Source organism: Chiloscyllium punctatum, chromosome 36 (genome assembly GCF_047496795.1).
Source record: "Chiloscyllium punctatum isolate Juve2018m chromosome 36, sChiPun1.3, whole genome shotgun sequence".
Lineage (NCBI taxonomy): Eukaryota > Metazoa > Chordata > Chondrichthyes > Orectolobiformes > Hemiscylliidae > Chiloscyllium > Chiloscyllium punctatum.
This window is the reverse complement of record NC_092774.1, coordinates 17,625,171-17,649,406: the sequence shown is the minus strand read 5'-3', so window position 1 is coordinate 17,649,406 and position 24,236 is coordinate 17,625,171. Positions and strand designations below refer to the sequence as shown.

At 58.1% G+C, this 24,236-nt stretch overlaps 2 protein-coding genes across 2 annotated transcripts; one reads left to right on the top strand and one right to left on the bottom strand.

Annotated features, from left to right (window-relative positions):
- Positions 1-1,289: 1,289 nt before the first annotated feature.
- On the bottom strand, positions 1,290-23,507 carry LOC140460855 (ciliated left-right organizer metallopeptidase-like). Its single transcript, XM_072555549.1, has 7 exons — positions 23,442-23,507; positions 21,698-21,794; positions 20,386-20,493; positions 18,180-18,308; positions 6,227-6,498; positions 4,743-4,922; positions 1,290-3,081 (listed from the first exon to the last, which is right to left on the bottom strand). Exons 1-7 carry the CDS (start codon positions 23,480-23,482, stop codon positions 2,904-2,906), a joined length of 1,005 nt encoding a protein of 334 aa, XP_072411650.1. The 5' UTR covers positions 23,483-23,507; the 3' UTR covers positions 1,290-2,903.
- On the top strand, positions 2,009-2,475 carry c36h14orf119 (chromosome 36 C14orf119 homolog). Its single transcript, XM_072555575.1, has one exon. It carries the CDS (start codon positions 2,009-2,011, stop codon positions 2,378-2,380), a length of 372 nt encoding a protein of 123 aa, XP_072411676.1. The 3' UTR covers positions 2,381-2,475.
- Positions 23,508-24,236: the final 729 nt, after the last annotated feature.

The window sequence follows — 24,236 nt, the reverse complement described above, 5'->3', positions numbered from 1 at the left end:
GTCTGACCCACACTCGGAGCACCGTGCACAGTTCCCGTCTCCCTATCCCTGGGTCAGACCCACACTCGGAGCACCGTGCACAGTTCCCGTCTCCCTATCCCTGGGTCAGACCCACACTCGGAGCACCGTGCACAGTTCCCGTCTCCCTATCCCCCTGGGTCAGACCCACACTGAGCACCGTGCACAGTTCCCGTCTCTCTATCCCTGGGTCAGACCCACACTCTGAGCACCGTGCACAGTTCCCATCTCCCTATCCCCCTCGGTCAGACCCACACTCGGAGCACCGTGCACAGTTCCCGTCTCCCTATCCCCCTCGGTCAGACCCACACTCGGAGCACCGTACACAGTTCCCGTCTCTCTCTATCCCTCGGTCAGACCCACACTCGGAGCACCGTGCACAGTTATCGTCTCCCTATCCCTGGGTCAGACCCACACTCGGAGCACCGTGTACAGTTCCTGTCTCCCTATCCCTCGGTCAGACCCACACTCGGAGCACCGTGCACAGTTCCTGTCTCCCTGTCCCTGGGTCAGACCCACACTCGGAGCACCGTGCACAGTTCCTGTCTCCCTATCCCCCTCGGTCAGACCCACACTCGGAGCACCGTGCACAGTTCCCATCTCCCTGTCCCCCTCGGTCAGACCCACACTCGGAGCACCGTGCACAGTTCCCGTCTCCCTATCCCCCTCGGTCAGACCCACACTCGGAGCACCGTGCACAGTTCCTGTCTCCCTATCCCCCTCGGTCAGACCCACACTCGGAGCACCGTGCACAGTTCCCGTCCCTATGTCCCTCCAAGTTATATTGATCCATCTGAGACAGAGGCTATAATTCTCTTGTAACCCTGTCTGACCTTGTACAATAGGACAATCCATTTCCTTCTCCATATCTGTCTCGTCAAAGCTCTCTGAAGTGCATTCAGAGCGGTGTATATTGGATATTGCCTGTCCATAGTTTGCCATATGGTCGTGAACTGATTCTCCAACAAGAGAGAGAGAATCTAACCATCGCCCCCTTGATGTTCAATGGTGTTACCGTCACTGAATCCCCCCCCCCCCCCCCCCACTATCAACATCCTGGGGGTTACCGTCTCCAACAAGAGAGAGAGAATCTAACCATCGCCCCCTTGAGGGCTAACCCAGGACTGGATGGGTAGAGGGATAAATGCAGTGACACATACATCCTGTTGAAGATTTTCAGTGTAAAACAACAATGTAAGATGAGATTATCCTGAGACAGGCAGAGTCTGTTCACAAGTTACTGAAGTGTACCAGGCAAGAGGAGGCAGTGATGGTGGTCTGACAAATGTTTATTGAGAGAAACTGAGAGGTTAAAGGAGCAGAGCCCTCAGTTTCCACTCCTGAGTGCGCAGCCGGAGCCTGTCAGTTCGGGTCACTCTGTTCCCCGCAGGAAGAACGTCATGCAGTGAACATTCGGGGGGGCCCCGTATCCAAACAGGGATAGATGAGATAGTCCAGAGGAGGTCCACTCGGCCGATCCTGGGAAGGGAGGGACTGTCTGTCTGAGGAGGGAGAGGGCGAGTCAATTGGGGCTTGGACTCATCGGGAGGGGGGGGGGGGGGGGGGGTGAAGAAGATGGGGAGAGGCCATTTTCCCCCGCCCCACCTTGTGTGGGAGAATCTGGGACTCTGAGGGGGCATCACCACAGAATAAGGGGGTTCTCTTTCTCCCCCAGCACCCACCCCCCCCCTCCAAAATTGGAGACAGAGGAATTCCTTGACTCTCCAGGGGGAGGGGGAGGGAATCTGTGCAGTTCTTGACTGTGTGGTGGGGGGGTGGGAAATCTGGGGCACTGAATCCCCCTCTGTCTCAGCCTTGAATAACCCTCACAGAGGAAGGGGGGGGATTGAGGGTATTCAAGGTTGAGACAGAGGGGTTTTTGAGGGAGAGAGGGAGGGGATTGTGGGCTAGTGAAGCACAGCAGCCTTCCTGGTAACATGTCTGTCTGTGTTTCTCTCCCCCCCACCCCCCCGGCAGGCGCTCGGACAGCATGTGTGCGATGGGTGAGTCAGTCGCCCGCGGTCTCTCGGCCAATCCCTCGGGGTCCCCGGAACAGGAGCTGTGCTGCGTGCTGCACTGGTTCGGCAGCTGGAGCCCGTGCCAGCGCCGGGTGTTTGTGGGTGAGCTGGTGAAGAGGGCAGTCCCGGGGAAGGTGTGCTGCCTGTTGGAGGGGCTGAGCGGCCTGGCACTGACTGACAGGCCTCCCACCCTCTTCCAATGCCAGCTGCGGTTGTGGGCGCGCTGGTTCGACAGCTGGACAGAAGACCAACAGAACCAACTGGTGAGCAGACTGGAGGAGAGTGCCCCGCAATACGCTGCCCAGTTTTACAGGGAACTGGCATCGACAGCAGGCAGGCAGTGACCCTGGGGGGAGGGGACAATAGGGGGGGGGGGGGGGTGACACTCTGTCCCCACAATACACTCCCATTCTGATCAATAAAACCTTCCAAAAACCTGTCTCGCTGTCTGTCTCACTGTGTCCCTGCCCGTGTGTGTCTCTGGGTCCCTGCCCCTGTGTGTGTGTGTCTCTCTCTCTGTGTCCCTCTGCGCGCGTGTGTACGTCTCTCTCTCTCTCTCTCTCTCTCTCTCTCTGTCCGTGTGTGTGTGTATGTCTCTCACTCCTCTCTCTCGCTCTCGCTCTCTCTCGCTCTCGCTCTCTTCCCCCCCCCCCCACCTCTCTGTCTCTCTATCTCTGTCCCTTTCCCTCTGTGTGTGTGTGTGTGTGTGTGTCTCTCTCTCTCTCTCTCTCTCTCTTCCCCCCCCCCCCCCTCTGTGTGTCTATGTCCGTCTCTCTCTCCCTGTCCCTCTGCCGGTCTCTCCCCGGACTGTGCTGTGAGAGTTGCCCTCAGGGCTGAGAGCTGATGGAAGCTCGGTGCCCCCCCCCCTCATTCAGCCTGTGCCCCCCCGTCGTGTACCCTCCCTCTAGCCCGGTGCAGACGGTGATAAATCCCAGCTCCCATCAGACTGCCCACCAGGGCCAGAGCGAGGGAACTACACAGGGCAGTGGGCAGGACAGAACCTGGGGCAGACAGCGGGGGTCTGGATCCATCGGTGCTCCCGGACCTAGAGGGAGTGGGGGGAAAAAAAACATCCACCGGTCAGGACGGGCTCTTCCTGTGCCTGCGGGGAGCCCTACACGCACCCTGTTTTCCCCCCCCCACTGCCGCCGCCGTTACAGGGAGCCCTACACCCACCCTGTCGTCCCCCCCGTTACAGGGAGCCCTATACTCACCCTGTGTCGTCCGTTTTCCCCCCCCTTCCCCGGTACAGGGATGGATTAGTGGTGCTGGAAGAGCACAGCAGTTCAGGCAGCATCCGAGGAGCTTCGAAATCGACGTTTCGGGCAAAAGCCCTTCATCAGGAATAAAGGCAGTGAGCCTGAAGCGTGGAGAGATAAGCTCGAGGAGGGTGGGGGTGGGGAGAATGTAGCATAGAGTACAATGGGTGAGTGAGGGAGGGGATGAAGGTGATAGGTCAAGGAGGAGAGGGTGGAGTGGAGAGGTGGAAAAGAAAATAGGCAGGTCGGACAAGTCCGGACAAGTCAAGGAGACAGTTACTGAGCTGGAAGTTTGAAACTAGGATGAGGTGGGGGAAGGGGAAATGAGGAAGCTGTTGAAGTCCACATTGATGCCCTGGGGTTGAAGTGTTCCAAGGCGGAAGATGAGACGTTCTTCCTCCAGGCGTCTGGTGGTGAGGGAGCGGCGGTGAAGGAGGCCCAGGACCTCCATGTCCTCGGCAGAGTGGGAGGGGGAGTTGAAATGTTGGGCCACGGGGCGGTTTGGTTGATTGGTGCGGGTGTCCCGGAGATGTTCCCTAAAGCTCTCTGCTAGGAGGCGCCCAGTCTCCCCAATGTAGAGGAGACCACATCGGGAGCAACGGATACAATAAATGATATTAGTGGATGAGCAGGTGAAACTTTGGCCTCCATTAAAACTCTACACCTGTCCTGCTCCCCGTAAAGGAGCTCGACATAAACTCCAACCACGTACAGGGAGCTTTACACCCTCCCCAACCCATGGGATGGTGGGGGACAGTGTAGAGGGAGCTTTACTCTGCATTTAACCCCATGCTGTCCCTGTCCCTGGGATGGGGGGGGACAGTGTAGAGGGAGCTTTACTCTGTATCTAACCCCGTGCTGTCCCTGTCCCTGGGATGGGGGGGGGGGGGACAGTGTAGAGGGAGCTTGACTCTGTATCTAACCCCGTACTGTCCCTGTCCCTGGGATGGGGGGGACAGTGGAGAGGGAGCTTTACTCTGTATCTAACCCCGTGCTGTCCCTGTCTCTGGGATGGGGGGGGACAGTGTAGAGGGAGCTTTACTCTGTATCTAACCCCATGCTGTCCCTGTCCCTGTCCCTGGGATTGGGGGGGACAGTGTAGAGGAAGCTTTACTCTGTATCTAACCCCATCCTGTCCCTGGGATTGGGGGGGACAGTGTAGTGGAAGCTTTACTCTGTATCTAACCCCGTGCTGTCCCTGTCCCTGGGATTGGGGGGGACAGTGTAGAGGAAGCTTTACTCTGTATCTAACCCCGTGCTGCTCCTGTCCCTGGGATTGGAGGGGACAGTGTAGAGGAAGCTTTACTCTGTATCTAACCCCGTGCTGTCCCTGTCCCTGGGATGGGGGGGACAGTGTACAGGGAGCTTTACTCTGTATCTAACCCCGTCCTGTCCCTGTCCCTGTCCCTGGCCCGGGGGGGGGGGAACAGTGTAGAGGAAGCTTTACCTGATGCTGATAGCTGTACAGTTCTCCTGGTCGATGGTGAGGTGAAGCTGTCCCTGGCGAACAGAGTGTTTGAGGAACTCCAGCAGGAAGGGGACGGTGTACCGAGAGCATCCGGAATATTCCACCAGCTCAAAGCAAATCTCCGAGGGACTACAGAGCCTGGGGTGTCTGACCTGGCACCTGGGGGAGAGACAGACAATGGGCAGCCCCTGGTAATGGGGTATGGAGGCACAGCAGGATCCCACAAACTGCACGGGCCTCCGACAGTGCGGCCCTCCCTCAGCACTGACCCTCCGAGAGGGCCCACTCCCTCAGCACCGACCCTCCGAGAGGGCCCACTCCCTCAGCACCGACCCTCCGAGAGGGCCCACTCCCTCAGCACCGACCCTCCGAGAGGGCCCACTCCCTCAGCACCGACCCTCCGAGAGGGCCCACTCCCTCAGCACCGACCCTCCGAGAGGGCCCACTCCCTCAGCACCGACCCTCCGAGAGGGCCCACTCCCTCAGCACCGACCCTCCGAGAGGGCCCACTCCCTCAGCACCGACCCTCCGAGAGGGCCCACTCCCTCAGCACCGACCCTCCGAGAGGGCCCACTCCCTCAGCACCGACCCTCCGAGAGGGCCCACTCCCTCAGCACCGACCCTCCGAGAGGGCCCACTCCCTCAGCACCGACCCTCCGAGAGGGCCCACTCCCTCAGCACCGACCCTCCGAGAGGGCCCACTCCCTCAGCACCGACCCTCCGAGAGGGCCCACTCCCTCAGCACCGACCCTCCGAGAGGGCCCACTCCCTCAGCACCGACCCTCCGAGAGGGCCCACTCCCTCAGCACCGACCCTCCGAGAGGGCCCACTCCCTCAGCACCGACCCTCCGAGAGGGCCCACTCCCTCAGCACCGACCCTCCGAGAGGGCCCACTCCCTCAGCACCGACCCTCCGAGAGGGCCCACTCCCTCAGCACCGACCCTCCGAGAGGGCCCACTCCCTCAGCACCGACCCTCCGAGAGGGCCCACTCCCTCAGCACCGACCCTCCGAGAGGGCCCACTCCCTCAGCACCGACCCTCCGAGAGGGCCCACTCCCTCAGCACCGACCCTCCGAGAGGGCCCACTCCCTCAGCACCGACCCTCCGAGAGGGCCCACTCCCTCAGCACCGACCCTCCGAGAGGGCCCACTCCCTCAGCACCGACCCTCCGAGAGGGCCCACTCCCTCAGCACCGACCCTCCGAGAGGGCCCACTCCCTCAGCACCGACCCTCCGAGAGGGCCCACTCCCTCAGCACCGACCCTCCGAGAGGGCCCACTCCCTCAGCACCGACCCTCCGAGAGGGCCCACTCCCTCAGCACCGACCCTCCGACAGGGCCCACTCCCTCAGCACCGACCCTCCGACAGGGCCCCCTCCCTCAGCACCGACCCTCCGACAGGGCCCCCTCCCTCAGCCCTGACCCTCCGACAGGGCCCCCTCCCTCAGCACCGACCCTCCGTTACCTGGGAATGTCGGCGCTCTCGACCAGGCTCCCTATCCCATCCTCTGCTTCCCCATCGTCCTCCATCCGACTGCAACCTACGCTCCCACTGACCGCCAACCACACCGTCACTCTCACCCAGGGCCGAGAGCTCCCTGTGGGTTCCAGGGGACGGGGTTTGGGGCTCGGTGATCTGAGGATGGGGTACTCTGTTGTTCGGTCCTCTCCCTCTCCAGTCCCCGACTGGCAGAGCCTTCCCCTGGGACAGGAGAGCTGCCCGTGGTAACCTGGTACCTATAACCCATGGGGTGAGGTGTGAGCATAGTGTGAGACACGGACACACAGGGAAACGGGAAAGAGACAGAAACACAGGCACACACACAGAGACGCAGAGACACGCTCACTCACAGAACACAGACAGAAACACGGGCACACACACAGACGCAGAGACACGCTCACTCACAGAACACAGACAGAAACACGGGCACACACACTGAGACGCAGAGACACGCTCACTCACAGAACACAGACAGAAACACGGGCACACACACAGAGACGCAGAGACACGCTCACTCACAGAACACAGACAGAAACACGGGGACACACGCAGAGACACAGAGACACGCTCACTCACAGAACACAGACAGAAACACGGGCACACACAGAGACGCAGAGACACGCTCACTCACAGAACACAGACAGAAACACAGGCACACACAGAGACGCAGAGACACGCTCACTCACAGAACACAGACAGAAACACGGGCACACACACAGACGCAGAGACACGCTCACTCACAGAACACAGACAGAAACACGGGCACACACACTGAGACGCAGAGACACGCTCACTCACAGAACACAGACAGAAACACGGGCACACACACAGAGACGCAGAGACACGCTCACTCACAGAACACAGACAGAAACACGGGCACGCACACAGAGACGCAGAGACACGCTCACTCACAGAACACAGACAGAAACACGGGGACACACGCAGAGACACGCTCACTCACAGAAACACGGGCACACACACAGAGACGCAGAGACACGCTCACTCACAGAACACAGACAGAAACACGGGCACACACACAGAGACGCAGAGACACGCTCACTCACAGAACACAGACAGAAACACGGGCACACACGCAGAGACACGCTCACTCACAGAACACAGACAGAAACACGGGCACACACACACTGAGACGCAGAGACACGCTCACTCACAGAACACAGACAGAAACACGGGCACACACACTGAGACGCAGAGACACGCTCACTCACAGAACACAGACAGAAACACGGGGACACACGCAGAGACACGCTCACTCACAGAAACACGGGCACACACACAGAGACGCAGAGACACGCTCACTCACAGAACACAGACAGAAACACGGGGACACACGCAGAGACACGCTCACTCACAGAACACAGACAGAAACACGGGCACACACAGAGAGACGCAGAGACACGCTCACTCACAGAACACAGACAGAAACACGGGCACACAGACGCAGAGACACGCTCACTCACAGAACACAGACAGAAACACGGGCACACACAGAGAGACGCAGAGACACGCTCACTCACAGAACACAGACAGAAACACGGGCACACAGACGCAGAGACACGCTCACTCACAGAACACAGACAGAAACACGGGCACACACACTGAGACGCAGAGACACGCTCACTCACAGAACACAGACAGAAACACGGGGACACACACAGAGACACGCTCACTCACAGAACACAGACAGAAACACGGGCACACACAGAGAGACGCAGAGACACGCTCACTCACAGAACACAGACAGAAACACGGGCACACAGACGCAGAGACACGCTCACTCACAGAACACAGACAGAAACACGGGCACACACACTGAGACGCAGAGACACGCTCACTCACAGAACACAGACAGAAACACGGGGACACACGCAGAGACACGCTCACTCACAGAACACAGACAGAAACACGGGCACACACACAGAGACGCAGAGACACGCTCACTCACAGAACACAGACAGAAACACGGGGACACACGCAGAGACACGCTCACTCACAGAACACAGACAGAAACACGGGGACACACGCAGAGACACGCTCACTCACAGAACACAGACAGAAACACGGGCACACACACACTGAGACGCAGAGACACGCTCACTCACAGAACACAGACAGAAACACGGGCACACACGCAGAGACACGCTCACTCACAGAACACAGACGGAAACACGGGCACACACAGAGACGCAGAGACACGCTCACTCACAGAACACAGACAGAAACACGGGCACACACACTGAGACGCAGAGACACGCTCACTCACAGAACACAGACAGAAACACGGGGACACACGCAGAGACACGCTCACTCACAGAAACACGGGCACACACACAGAGACGCAGAGACACGCTCACTCACAGAACACAGACAGAAACACGGGGACACACGCAGAGACACGCTCACTCACAGAACACAGACAGAAACACGGGCACACACACACTGAGACGCAGAGACACGCTCACTCACAGAACACAGACAGAAACACGGGCACACACAGAGAGACGCAGAGACACGCTCACTCACAGAACACAGACAGAAACACGGGCACACAGACGCAGAGACACGCTCACTCACAGAACACAGACAGAAACACGGGCACACACAGAGAGACGCAGAGACACGCTCACTCACAGAACACAGACAGAAACACGGGCACACAGACGCAGAGACACGCTCACTCACAGAACACAGACAGAAACACGGGCACACACACTGAGACGCAGAGACACGCTCACTCACAGAACACAGACAGAAACACGGGGACACACACAGAGACACGCTCACTCACAGAACACAGACAGAAACACGGGCACACACAGAGAGACGCAGAGACACGCTCACTCACAGAACACAGACAGAAACACGGGCACACACACTGAGACGCAGAGACACGCTCACTCACAGAACACAGACAGAAACACGGGGACACACGCAGAGACACGCTCACTCACAGAACACAGACAGAAACACGGGCACACACACAGAGACGCAGAGACACGCTCACTCACAGAACACAGACAGAAACACGGGGACACACGCAGAGACACGCTCACTCACAGAAACACGGGCACACACACAGAGACGCAGAGACACGCTCACTCACAGAACACAGACAGAAACACGGGGACACACGCAGAGACACGCTCACTCACAGAACACAGACAGAAACACGGGCACACATACTGAGACACAGAGACACGCTCACTCACAGAACACAGACAGAAACACGGGGACACACAGAGACGCAGAGACACGCTCACTCACAGAACACAGACAGAAACACGGGCACACACACACAGAGACACAGAGACACACTCACTCACAGAACACAGACAGAAACACGGGGACACACGCAGAGACACAGAGACACGCTCACTCACAGAACACAGACAGAAACACGGGCACACAGACACAGAGACACGCTCACTCACAGAACACAGACAGAAACACGGGCACACACACACAGACACAGAGACACACTCACTCACAGAACACAGACAGAAACATGGGCACACACAGAGACGCAGAGACACGCTCACTCACAGAACACAGACAGAAACACGGGGACACACGCAGAGACACGCTCACTCACAGAAACACGGGCACACACACAGAGACGCAGAGACACGCTCACTCACAGAACACAGACAGAAACACGGGGACACACGCAGAGACACGCTCACTCACAGAACACAGACAGAAACACGGGCACACACAGAGAGACGCAGAGACACGCTCACTCACAGAACACAGACAGAAACACGGGCACACAGACGCAGAGACACGCTCACTCACAGAACACAGACAGAAACACGGGCACACACACTGAGACGCAGAGACACGCTCACTCACAGAACACAGACAGAAACACGGGGACACACGCAGAGACACGCTCACTCACAGAACACAGACAGAAACACGGGCACACACACAGAGACGCAGAGACACGCTCACTCACAGAACACAGACAGAAACACGGGGACACACGCAGAGACACGCTCACTCACAGAACACAGACAGAAACACGGGCACACAGACGCAGAGACACGCTCACTCACAGAACACAGACAGAAACACGGGCACACATACTGAGACGCAGAGACACACTCACTCACAGAACACAGACAGACACAGAGACACACTCACTCACAGAACACAGACAGAAACACGGGGACACACACAGACACAGAGACACGCTCACTCACAGAACACAGACAGAAACACGGGCACACACACAGAGACGCAGAGACACGCTCACTCACAGAACACAGACAGAAACACGGGGACACACACAGACACAGAGACACGCTAACTCACAGAACACAGACAGAAACACGGGCACACAGACACAGAGACACACTCACTCACAGAACACAGACAGAAACACGGGGACACACACAGACGCAGAGACACGCTCACTCACAGAACACAGACAGAAACACGGGCACACACACAGACACAGAGACACGCTCACTCACAGAACACAGACAGAAACACGGGGACACACGCAGAGACACGCTCACTCACAGAACACAGACAGAAAGTTGGGCACACAGACACAGAGACACACTCACTCACAGAACACAGACAGAAACACGGGGACACACGCAGAGACACGCTCACTCACAGAACACAGACAGAAACACGGGCACACAGACACAGAGACACGCTCACTCACAGAACACAGACAGAAACACAGGCACACACACAGACACAGAGACACGCTCACTCACAGAACACAGACAGAAACACGGGGACACACACAGACACAGAGACACGCTCACTCACAGAACACAGACAGAAACACGGGGACACACGCAGAGACACGCTCACTCACAGAACACAGACAGAAACACGGGCACACAGACACAGAGACACACTCACTCACAGAACACAGACAGAAACACGGGCACACACAGAGACGCAGAGACACGCTCACTCACAGAACACAGACAGAAACACGGGCACACACACACAGAGACACACTCACTCACAGAACACAGACAGAAACACGGGGACACACGCAGAGACACGCTCACTCACAGAACACAGACAGAAACACGGGCACGCACACAGAGACGCAGAGACACGCTCACTCACAGAACACAGACAGAAACACGGGCACACACACACAGACACAGAGACACACTCACTCACAGAACACAGACAGAAACATGGGCACACACACACTCAGACACAGAGACACACTCACTCACAGAACACAGACAGAAACACGGGCACACACAGAGACGCAGAGACACGCTCACTCACAGAACACAGACAGAAACACGGGCACACACACAGACGCAGAGACACGCTCACTCACAGAACACAGACAGAAACACGGGGACACACGCAGAGACACAGAGACACGCTCACTCACAGAACACAGACAGAAACACGGGGACACACACAGAGAGACGCTCACTCACAGAAACACGGGCACACACACAGAGACGCAGAGACACGCTCACTCACAGAACACAGACAGAAACACGGGGACACACGCAGAGACACAGAGACACGCTCACTCACAGAACACAGACAGAAACACGGGGACACACGCAGAGACACGCTCACTCACAGAACACAGACAGAAACACGGGCACACACACACTGAGACGCAGAGACACGCTCACTCACAGAACACAGACAGAAACACGGGGACACACACAGACGCAGAGACACGCTCACTCACAGAACACAGACAGAAACACAGGGACACACGCAGAGACACGCTCACTCACAGAACACAGACAGAAACACGGGGACACACACAGAGACACGCTCACTCACAGAACACAGACAGAAACACGGGGACACACACAGAGACACAGAGACACGCTCACTCACAGAACACAGACAGAAACACGGGCACACACACAGAGACACGCTCACTCACAGAACACAGACAGAAACACGGGCACACACAGAGACGCAGAGACACGCTCACTCACAGAACACAGACAGAAACACGGGGACACACGCAGAGAGACGCAGAGACACGCTCACTCACAGAACACAGACAGAAACACGGACACACGCAGAGAGACGCAGAGACACGCTCACTCACAGAACACAGACAGAAACACGGGCACACACAGAGACGCAGAGACACGCTCACTCACAGAACACAGACAGAAACACGGGCACACACAGAGACGCAGAGACACGCTCACTCACAGAACATAGACAGAAACACGGGCACAGACAGAAACACGGGAACACACACAGAGACGCAGAGACACGCTCACTCACAGAACACAGACAGAAACACGGGGACACACACAGAGACACGCTCACTCACAGAACACAGACAGAAACACGGGCACACACACAGAGACACGCTCACTCACAGAACACAGACAGAAACACGGGGACACACACAGAGACACACTCACTCACAGAACACAGACAGAAACACGGGCACACACACAGAGACACGCTCACTCACAGAACACAGACAGAAACACGGGCACACACACAGAGACACAGAGACACGCTCACTCACAGAACACAGACAGAAACACGGGGACACACAGAGACGCAGAGACACACTCACTCACAGAACACAGGCACACACAGAGACACGCTCCCTCACAGAACACAGACAGAAACACGGGCACACACACAGACGCAGAGACACGCTCACTCACAGAACACAGACAGAAACACGGGCACACACACAGAGACGCAGAGACACACTCACTCACAGAACACAGACAGAAACACGGGTACACACAGAGACGCAGAGACACGCTCACTCACAGAACACAGACAGAAACACGGGTACACACAGAGACGCAGAGACACGCTCACTCACAGAACACAGGCACACACAGAGACACGCTCCCTCACAGAACACGGGCAGACACACAGACACAGAGACACGCTCACTCACAGACACACACAGAGAGACACGCCCAGACACACTCACTCACAGACACACACACACACACACATACAGAGACACATGCACTAATGCACAAAGATTATAGTTATGCTTGATTATCACCAGCATTATCTCCTGATTATCTCAGTGAGGTCTGAGGCCGTTCTGAAGGAAGGAAGGAAGGAGGGAGGGAGACTCTCGGTGGGTTAGTCTGATCTCAGTGAGGTCTGAGAGACCGTTCTGAAGGAGGGAGGGAGGGAGACTCTCGGTGGGTTAGTCTGATCTCGGTGAGGTCTGAGAGACCGTTCTGAAGGAGGGAGGGAGGGAGGGAGACTCTCGGTGGGTTAGTCTGATCTCAGTGAGGTCTGAGAGACCGTTCTGAAGGAGGGAGGGAGACTCTCGGTGGGTTAGTCTGATCTCGGTGGGTTAGTCTGATCTCAGTGAGGTCTGAGAGACCGTTCTGAAGGAGGGAGGGAGGGAGGGAGACTCTCGGTGGGTTAGTCTGATCTCAGTGAGGTCTGAGAGACCGTTCTGAAGGAGGGAGGGAGACTCTCGGTGGGTTAGTCTGATCTCGGTGGGTTAGTCTGATCTCAGTGAGGTCTGAGAGACCGTTCTGAAGGAGGGAGGGAGACTCTCGGTGGGTTAGTCTGATCTCGGTGGGTTAGTCTGATCTCAGTGAGGTCTGAGGCCGTTCTGAAGGAGGGAGGGAGGGAGGGAGACTCTCGGTGGGTTAGTCTGATCTCAGTGAGGTCTGAGAGACCGTTCTGAAGGAGGGAGGGAGACTCTCGGTGGGTTAGTCTGATCTCAGTGAAGTCTGAGAGACCGTTCTGAAGGAGGGTGGGAGGGAGGGAGACTCTCGGTGGGTTAGTCTGATCTCAGTGAGGTCTGAGAGACCGTTCTGAAGGAGGGAGGGAGACTCTCGGTGAGTTAGTCTGATCTCAGTGAGGTCCGAGAGACCGTTCTGAAGGAGGGAGGGAGACTCTCGGTGGGTTAGTCTGATCTCAGTGAGGTCTGAGAGACCGTTGTGAAGGAGGGAGGGAGGGAGGGAGACTCTCGGTGGGTTGGGTCTGATCTCAGTGAGGTCTGAGAGACCGTTCTGAAGGAGGGAGGGAGGGAGGGAGACTCTCCGTGGGTTGGTCTGATCTCAGTGAGGTCTGAGAGACCGTTCTGAAGGAGGGAGGGAGGGAGGGAGACTCTCGGTGGGTTAGTCTGATCTCAGTGAGGTCTGAGAGACCGTTCTGAAGGAGGGAGGGAGACTCTCGGTGGGTTAGTCTGATCTCAGTGAAGTCTGAGAGACCGTTCTGAAGGAGGGTGGGAGGGAGGGAGACTCTCGGTGGGTTAGTCTGATCTCAGTGAGGTCTGAGAGACCGTTCTGAAGGAGGGAGGGAGACTCTCGGTGAGTTAGTCTGATCTCAGTGAGGTCCGAGAGACCGTTCTGAAGGAGGGAGGGAGACTCTCGGTGGGTTAGTCTGATCTCAGTGAGGTCTGAGAGACCGTTGTGAAGGAGGGAGGGAGGGAGGGAGACTCTCGGTGGGTTGGGTCTGATCTCAGTGAGGTCTGAGAGACCGTTCTGAAGGAGGGAGGGAGGGAGGGAGACTCTCCGTGGGTTGGTCTGATCTCAGTGAGGTCTGAGAGACCGTTCTGAAGGAGGGAGGGAGGGAGACTCTCGGTGGGTTAGTCTGATCTCAGTGAGGTCTGAGAGACCGTTCTGAAGGAGGGAGGGAGGGAGGGAGACTCTCGGTGGGTTAGTCTGATCTCAGTGAGGTCTGAGAGACCGTTCTGAAGGAGGGAGGGAGGGAGGGAGACTCTCGGTGGGTTAGTCTGATCTCAGTGAGGTCTGAGAGACCGTTCTGAAGGAGGGAGGGAGGGAGGGAGACTCTCGGTGGGTTAGTCTGATCTCAGTGAGGTCTGAGAGACCGTTCTGAAGGAGGGAGGGAGGGAGGGATGGAGACTCTCGGTGGGTTAGTCTGATCTCAGTGAGGTCTGAGAGACCGTTCTGAAGGAGGGAGGGAGGGAGGGAGACTCTCGGTGGGTTAGTCTGATCTCAGTGAGGTCTGAGAGACCGTTCTGAAGGAGGGAGGGAGGGAGGGAGACTCTCGGTGGGTTAGTCTGATCTCAGTGAGGTCTGAGAGACCGTTCTGAAGGAGGGAGGGAGGGAGGGAGACTCTCGGTGGGTTAGTCTGATCTCAGTGAGGTCTGAGAGACCGTTCTGAGGGAGGGAGGGAGACTCTCGGTGGGTTAGTCTGATCTCAGTGAGGTCGGAGAGACTGTTCTGAAGGAGGGAGGGAGACTCTCGGTGGGTTAGTCTGATCTCAGTGAGGTCTGAGAGACCGTTCTGAAGGAGGGAGGGAGGGAGGGAGACTCTCGGTGGGTTAGTCTGATCTCAGTGAGGTCTGAGAGACCGTTCTGAAGGAGGGATGGAGACTCTCGGTGGGTTAATCTGATCTCAGTGAGGTCTGAGAGACCGTTCTGAAGGAGGGAGGGAGACTCTCGGTGGGTTAGTCTGATCTCAGTGAGGTCTGAGAAACGTTCTGAAGGAGGGAGGGAGGGAGGGAGGGAGACTCTCGGTGGGTTAGTCTGATCTCAGTGAGGTCTGAGAGACCGTTCTGAAGGAGGGAGGGAGGGAGACTCTCGGTGGGTTAGTCTGATCTCAGTGAGGTCTGAGAGACCGTTCTGAAGGAGGGAGGGAGTCTCTCGGTGGGTTAGTCTGATCTCAGTGAGGTCTGAGAGACCGTTCTGAAGGAGGGAGGGAGGGAGACTCTCGGTGGGTTAGTCTGATCTCAGTGAGGTCTGAGAGACCGTTCTGAAGGAGGGAGGGAGTCTCTCGGTGGGTTAGTCTGATCTCAGTGAGGTCTGAGAGACCGTTCTGAAGGAGGGAGGGAGGGAGACTCTCGGTGGGTTAGTCTGATCTCAGTGAGGTCTGAGAGACCGTTCTGAAGGAGGGAGGGAGGGAGGGAGACTCTCGGTGGGTTAGTCTGATCTCAGTGAGGTCTGAGAGACCGTTCTGAAGGAGGGAGGGAGACTCTCGGTGGGTTAGTCTGATCTCAGTGAGGTCTGAGAGACCGTTCTGAAGGAGGGAGGGAGACTCTCGGTGGGTTAGTCTGATCTCAGTGAGGTCTGAGAGACCGTTCTGAAGGAGGGAGGGAGACTCTCGGTGGGTTAGTCTGATCTCGGTGAGGTCTGAGAGACCGTTCTGAAGGAGGGAGGGAGACTCTCGGTGGGTTAGTCTGATCACAGTGAGGTCTGAGAGACCGTTCTGAAGGAGGAAGGGAGACTCTCGGTGGGTTAGTCTGATCTCAGTGAGGTCTGAGAGACCGTTCTGAAGGAGGGAGGGAGACTCTCGGTGGGTTAGTCTGATCTCGGTGAGGTCTGAGAGACCGTTCTGAAGGAGGGAGGGAGACTCTCGGTGGGTTAGTCTGATCTCAGTGAGGTCTGAGAGACCGTTCTGAGGGAGGGAGGGAGACTCTCGGTGGGTTAGTCTGATCTCAGTGAGGTCTGAGAGACCGTTCTGAAGGAGGGAGGGAGACTCTCGGTGGGTTAGTCTGATCTCAGTGAGGTCTGAGAGACCGTTCTGAAGGAGGGAGGGAGACTCTCGGTGGGTTAGTCTGATCTCAGTGAGGTCTGAGAGACCGTTCTGAAGGAGGGAGGGTGGGAGGGAGACTCTCGGTGGGTTGGTCTGATCTCAGTGAGGTCTGAGAGACCGTTCTGAAGGAGGGAGGGTGGGAGGGAGACTCTCGGTGGGTTAGTCTGATCTCAGTGAGGTCTGAGAGGCCGTTCTGAAGGAGGGAGGGGGGGAGGGAGACTCTCGGTGGGTTCGTCTGATCTCAGTGAGGTCTGAGAGACCGTTCTGAAGGAGGGAGGGAGACTCTCGGTGGGTTAGTCTGATCTCAGTGAGGTCTGAGAGACCGTTCTGAAGGAGGGAGGGAGGGAGGGAGACTCTCGGTGGGTTAGTCTGATCTCCGTGAGGTCTGAGAGACCGTTCTGAAGGAGGGAGGGAGGGAGGGAGACTCTCGGTGGGTTAGTCTGATCTCAGTGAGGTCTGAGAGACCGTTCTGAAGGAGGGAGGGAGGGAGGGAGACTCTCGGTGGGTTAGTCTGATCTCAGTGAGGTCTGAGAGACCGTTCTGAGGGAGGGAGGGAGACTCTCGGTGGGTTAGTCTGATCTCAGTGAGGTCTGAGAGACCGTTCTGAAGGAGGGAGGGAGACTCTCGGTGGGTTAGTCTGATCTCAGTGAGGTCTGAGAGACCGTTCTGAAGGAGGGAGGGAGACTCTCGGTGGGTTAGTCTGATCTCAGTGAGGTCTGAGAGACCGTTCTGAAGGAGGGAGGGAGACTCTCGGTGGGTTAGTCTGATCTCGGTGAGGTCTGAGAGACCGTTCTGAAGGAGGGAGGGAGGGAGGGAGACTCTCGGTGGGTTAGTCTGATCTCGGTGAGGTCTGAGAGGCCGTTCTGAGGGAGGGAGACCGCAGAGCGTTTGGAAGCCGACGGTAAAGTGTGTGTGTCTCAGCACAACTCCATAAGGGGGGGGGGGGGGGGGGTGGGGGGTCGGCACCCCTGACCCATCCCTCCAAGGGAACGGAGGAGGCAACGAGCAAGTTTGCCGAGGGACAGCCAGTGGAAGTGATCCAATCGGATTTCCCTGAAGGCTGCTGGGGTCTGGGGCAGCAGTTAAATATCAGCCCCGTGGGGTTTGGGAGGACGATCAGAGACAGGGACTACTTCCCAAACAGGGGAAAGGAAGCACAAAGGGACTCGGGAATCCTGGCTGAGGATTCCCTTCAGGTTAACGTGCACCGTTCATTTGGCAGGTAGGAAGGGAAATGCAATGTTAGCGTTGATTTCCCGAGGGTTACAATCCCCGAGCTGGGGGACGTCTGAGGGCTGGGATAAGGCCGCGTTTGGAATATTGTGGGCCGTTCCCAGGGTTGGGGGGGAGAATGGGAGTTGAGACGCACTGCGGCAGACGGGCCGATTGGCCTCCGATGCCCCCTTTCACCCCGGACCTACCTGGATGCTGTGCCCGGCCAAGCAGGGCAGCCAGTCTGACCCTCGAACCTTGACCTCGAAGACGTCCAGGCCGAGACAACGATGAAGGTAACAGCGTCCGACTGGAGAGGTTACCTCAGCAGAGGGAGCCTGGGTCAGAGAGAGATGGTGACACACAAGGGGGAGGGGGGGGGGGGGAACAGAGAGGTCAGGGGGTAAAGATCCATCGTGTCGTGGACAGTCATCTCCAATCACAACAGGTTCTCGATCCACTGGGGCTGAGGGCGGGGGGGTCAGATAGAGTCTAATCAGGATAAACGCGAAGGGGGGGGGGGGTGGTGGTGGTGAGTCAGTCAAACAACCAAGGGGCAGGACTGAAACAGTTAACAGGAGGGTCATGGGGTGAGGTGTTGGGGAACAGGGGGACCCAGGGGCTCAGGGACACCATCCTTTGAAGTCTGTGTCACTGGGAGACGGGGAGAGGGGGGGGGTGAGGTGTTGGGGAACAGGGGGACCTAGGGGCTCAGGGACACCATCCTTTGAAGTCTGTGTCACAGGGAGACGGGGGGAGGTGGGGGGTGAGGTGTTGGGGAACAGGGGGACCTAGGGGCTCAGGGACACCATCCTTTGAAGTCTGTGTCACTGGGAGACGGGGGGAGGGGGGGTGAGGTGTTGGGGAACAGGGGGACCTAGGGGCTCAGGGACACCATCCTTTGAAGTCTGTGTCACTGGGAGACGGGGGGAGGGGGGGGGGGGTGAGGTATGAAGGTATTTCACTCACTTGCCTTCATTGCTCAGACCCTTTGAGTAGAGGGAGTTGGGGAGGTCACGTTGAGGTTGTACAGGATGTTGGTGAGATCTCTTCAGGAATACTGTGGCCAGTTCTGGTCTCCCCCGTTACAGGAAGGAGATTATTAACCCGGAGAGGGATCAGGAGAGATTTCCCAGGACATTCCCGGGAATGGAGGGTGTGAGCTCCAGGGAGAGGCTGGAGCTGTTTTCCCTGGAGTGTCGGAGGGTGAGGGGGACCTTATAGAGGGTTATAAAATCACGGGGGGGACATGGATAGGGTAAATAGACAAGGTCTTTTCCCCCTGGGGTGGGGGAGCCCAGAACTAGAGGGTTATAAAATCACGAGGGGGGACATGGATAGGGTAAATAGACAAGGTCTTTTCCCCCTGGGGTGGGGGAGCCCAGAACTAGAGGGTTATAAAATCACGGGGGGGGACATGGATAGGGTAAATAGACAAGGTCTTTTCCCCCTGGGGTGGGGGAGCCCAGAACTAGAGGGTTATAAAATCACGGGGGGGACATGGATAGGGTAAATAGACAAGGTCTTTTCCCCCTGGGGTGGGGGAGCCCAGAACTAGAGCGTTATAAAATCACGGGGGGGACATGGATAGGGTAAATAGACAAGGTCTTTTCCCCCTGGGGTGGGGGAGCCCAGAACTAGAGGGTTATAAAATCACAAGGGGAACATGGATAGGGTAAATAGACAAGGTCTTTTCCCCCTGGGGTGGGGGAGCCCAGAACTAGAGGGTTATAAAATCACGGGGGGGACATGGATAGGGTAAATAGACAAGGTCTTTTCCCCCTGGGGTGGGGGAGCCCAGAACTAGAGGGTTATAAAATCACGGGGGGGACATGGATAGGGTAAATAGACAAGGTCTTTTCCCCCTGGGGTGGGGGAGCCCAGAACTAGAGGGTTATAAAATCACGGGGGGGACATGGATAGGGTAAATAGACAAGGTCTTTTCCCCCTGGGGTGGGGGAGCCCAGAACTAGAGGGTTATAAAATCACAAGGGGAACATGGATAGGGTAAATAGACAAGGTCTTTTCCCCCTGGGGTGGGGGAGCCCAGAACTAGAGGGTTATAAAATCACGGGGGGGACATGGATAGGGTAAATAGACAAGGACATGAGGGTGGCGATGTTTCTCTCCCCCTCCCCCCACCCACCACCACCCCCCAGAGGGTGGGGTGTGTGTGAGATGACCTTCCTGAGGAAGTGGGGTGGGGTGGGGGGGCAGCACGGGGGAGGTGGGGACAGTGACAGCGTTTAATAGACATTCGGGGATGGGCACGGACAGGGCAGGGTTGGGGGGGGTTGGGGCGGATTTCGGTCGGGAGCAGGGCAGGGGGGGGAACCAGTTGAGTTTGGGGCCAGCACGGACTGGGATGGGCCGAAGGGCCTGTTTCCGCGCCGTGCGCGTGACTCTCGGCCTCACCTCCCGGCTCAAGTTGGCGAAGAAACAGCGGCTGCTCTCTCCGTAAATCTCCCCGGTCTCGCTGAGATTCCCGGTGATCGCGGTGTTCCCTGTCTTCCAACACTCACTCTGTGTCGGGAAAGGAAACAGAGATAACAGGAGGGGGGGGGGGGGATAGAGGGGGAGGGGGGGGGATAGACAGGGAGGGGGAGAGTCAGGAGGGGAGTTACTCACGACAGGATTCCCAGCCTCTGACCCCGATGGTGGGACAGGGCTTTGGGGGGGGAGTCAGGAGGGGAGTTACTCACGACAGGATTCCCAGCCTCTGTCCCCGATGGTGGGACAGGGCTTTGGGGGGAGAGTCAGGAGGGGAGTTACTCGCTGCAGGATTCCCAGCCTCTGACCCCGATGGTGGGACAGGGCTTTGGAGGGAGAGTCAGGAGGGGAGTTACTCGCTGCAGGATTCCCAGCCTCTGTCCCCAATGGTGGGACAGGGCTTTGGGGGGAGAGTCAGGAGGGGAGTTACTCACGACAGGATTCCCAGCCTCTGTCCCCGATGGTGGGACAGGGCTTTGGGGAGAGAGTCAGGAGGGGAGTTACTCACGACAGGATTCCCAGCCTCTGACCCCAATGGTGGGACAGGGCTTTGGGGGGAGAGTCAGGAGGGGAGTTACTCGCTGCAGGATTCCCAGCCTCTGACCCCGATGGTGGGACAGGGCTTTGGGGGGAAGAGTCAGGAGGGGAGTTACTTGCTGCAGGATTCCCAGCCTCTGTCCCCAATGGTGGGACAGGGCTTTGGGGGGAGAGTCAGGAGGGGAGTTACTCACGACAGGATTCCCAGCCTCTGTCCCCGATGGTGGGACAGGGCTTTGGGGAGAGAGTCAGGAGGGGAGTTACTCACGACAGGATTCCCAGCCTCTGACCCCAATGGTGGGACAGGGCTTTGGGGGGAGAGTCAGGAGGGGAGTTACTCGCTGCAGGATTCCCAGCCTCTGTCCCCGATGGTGGGACAGGGCTTTGGAGGGAGAGTCAGGAGGGGAGTTACTCACGACAGGATTCCCAGCCTCTGTCCCCGATGGTGGGACAGGGATTTGGGGGGGGAGTCAGGAGGGGAGTTACTCGCTGCAGGATTCCCAGCCTCTGACCCCGATGGTGGGACAGGGCTTTGGGGGGAGAGTCAGGAGGGGAGTTACTCACTGCAGGATTCCCAGCCTCTGACCCCGATGGTGGGACAGGGCTTTGAGAGTGGGCTGTATCACTGACCTTGGCAGGAGGTCTGATAGAGAAACCCCGAGTTGGGTTGTGTCCCGTGACCCCTCGGAATAACCCTCACCTGGTTGAGCAGTGGTTTGTATATCCTGCATCCGTCCAGGAACACATCGGTCTCACACCTGCCCTTCTCCCTGTGCAGGTAATGACATCCCAGGCCGCTGGACAATACAGGGCAGAGGTCAGGGAGATATTCCATCAGGTCAGTACCCCTTCCCCGTTCCCTCCCACTCTACACTGTCCCCCCATGTACCCCAAACCCCTTCCCCGTTCCCTCCCTCTCTACACTGTCCCCCCATGGACCCCAAACCCCTTCCCCATTCCCTCCCGCTCTACACCGTCCCCATGGACCCCAAACCCCTTCCCCGTTCCCTCCCTCTCTACACTGTCCCCCCATGGACCCCAAACCCCTTCCCCATTCCCTCCCGCTCTACACCGTCCCCATGGACCCCAAACCCCTTCCCCGTTCCCTCCCTCTCTACACCGTCCCCCATGGACCCCAAACCCCTTCCCCGTTCCCTCCCTCTCTACACCGTCCCCCATGGACCCCAAACCCTTTCCCCGTTCCCTCCCGCTCTACACCGTCCCCCATGGACCCCAAACCCCTTCCCCGTTCCCTCCCTCTCTACACCGTCCCCCATGGACCCCAAACCCCTTCCCCGTTCCCTCCCGCTCTACACCGTCACCATGGACCCCAAACCCCTTCCCCGTTCCCTCCCTCTCTACACCGTCCCCCATGGACCCCAAACCCCTTCCCCGTTCCCTCCCGCTCTACACCGTCCCCCATGGACCCCAAACACCTTCCCCGTTCCATCCTGCTCTACACTGTCCCCCATGGACCCCAAACCCCTTCCCCGTTCCCTCCCTCTCTACACCGTCCCCATGGACCCCAAACCCCTTCCCCGTTCCCTCCCTCTCTACACCGTCCCCCATGGACCCCAAACCCCTTCCCCGTTCCCTCCCTCTCTACACCGTCCCCCATTGACCCCAAACCCCTTCCCCGTTCCCTCCCTCTCTACACTGTCCCCCATGGACCCCAAACCCCTTCCCCGTTCCCTCCCTCTCTACACCGTCCCCCATTGACCCCAAACCCCTTCCCCGTTCCCTCCCTCTCTACACCGTCCCCCATTGACCCCAAACCCCTTCCCCGTTCCCTCCCTCTCTACACCGTCCCCATGGACCCCAAACCCCTTCCCCATTCCCTCCCGCTCTACACCGTCCCCCATGGACCCCAAACCCCTTCCCCGTTCCCCCCTCTCAACACCGTCCCCATGGACCCCAAACACCTTCCCCGTTCCATCCTGCTCTACACTGTCCCCCATGGACCCCAAACCCCTTCCCCGTTCCCTCCCTCTCTACACCGTCCCGATAGACCCCAAACCTCTTCCCCGTTCCCTCCCGCTCTACACTGTCCCCCATGGACCCCAAACCCCTTCCCCGTTCCCTCACACTCTACACCGTCCCCCATGGACCCAAACACCTTCCCCGTTCCCTCCCTCTCTACACCGTCCCTCATGGACCCCAAACCTCTTCCCCGTTCCCTCCCTCTCTACACCGTCCCCATGGACCCCAAACCCCTTCCCCGTTCCCTCCCTCTCTACACCGTCCCTCATGGACCCCAAACCCCTTCCCCGTTCCCTCCCTCTCTACACCGTCCCCATGGACCCCAAACCCCTTCCCCGTTCCCTCCCTCTCTACACCGTCCCCCATGGACCCCAAACCCCTTCCCCGTTCCCTCCCTCTCTACACCGTCCCCCATGGACCCCAAACCCCTTCCCCGTCCCCTCCCGCGGTCTCTGAGATTTTACCTTCCTGAGCAGAAGTATCCGAAGGTGTCATTGTGACACATTGTGGTCAACCCAAAGGTGTCTCCTTGACCTGGGGAAACAATTACATCACACAGTGAGTGAGCATTCCCCGTCTCCCTATCCCCCTATCCCCCTGGGTCAGACCCACACTCAGAGCACCGTGCACAGTTCCCCTCTCCCTATCCCCCTGGGTCAGACCCACACTCGGAGCACCGTGTACAGTTCCCATCTCCCTCTCCCCCTGGGTCAGACCCACACTCGGAGCACCGTGCACAGTTCCCCTCTCCCTATCCCCTGGGTCAGACCCACACTCGGAGCACCGTGCACAGTTCCCGTCTCCCTATCCCCCTGAGTCAGACCCACACTCGGAGCACCGTGCACAGTTCCCATCTCCCTCTCCCCCTGGGTCAGACCCACACTCGGAGCACCGTGCACAGTTCCCCTCTCCCTATCCCCCTGGGTCAGACCCACATTCGGAGCACTGTGCACAGTTCCCGTCTCCCTATCCCCCTCGGTCAGACCCACACTCGGAGCACCGTGCACAGTTCCCATCTCCCTATCCCCCTGGGTCAGACCCACACTCGGAGCACCGTGCACAGTTCCCGTCTCCCTATCCCTGGGTCAGACCCACACTTGGAGCACCGTGTACAGTTCCCGTCTCCCTATCCCCCTCGGACAGACCCACACTTGGAGCACCGTGTACAGTTCCCGTCTCCCTATCCCCCTGGGTCAGACCCACACTCGGAGCACCGTGCACAGTTCCCATCTCCCTATCCCCCTGGGTCAGACCCACAC

Excerpts from the sequence above, each read along its gene's own strand:
- c36h14orf119 (XM_072555575.1), top strand. The coding sequence starts at position 2,009 with ATGTGTGCGATGGGTGAGTCAGTCGCCCGCGGTCTCTCGGCCAATCCC.
- LOC140460855 (XM_072555549.1), bottom strand. The coding sequence starts at position 23,482 with ATGTGTCACAATGACACCTTCGGATACTTCTGCTCAGGAAG. Across the intron at positions 21,795-23,441 it reads GGATACTTCTGCTCAGGAAG|CGGCCTGGGATGTCATTACC; the intron begins GTAAAATCTCAG and ends TGTATTGTCCAG. Across the intron at positions 20,494-21,697 it reads ACAAACCACTGCTCAACCAG|AGTGAGTGTTGGAAGACAGG; the intron begins GTGAGGGTTATT and ends TTCCCGACACAG.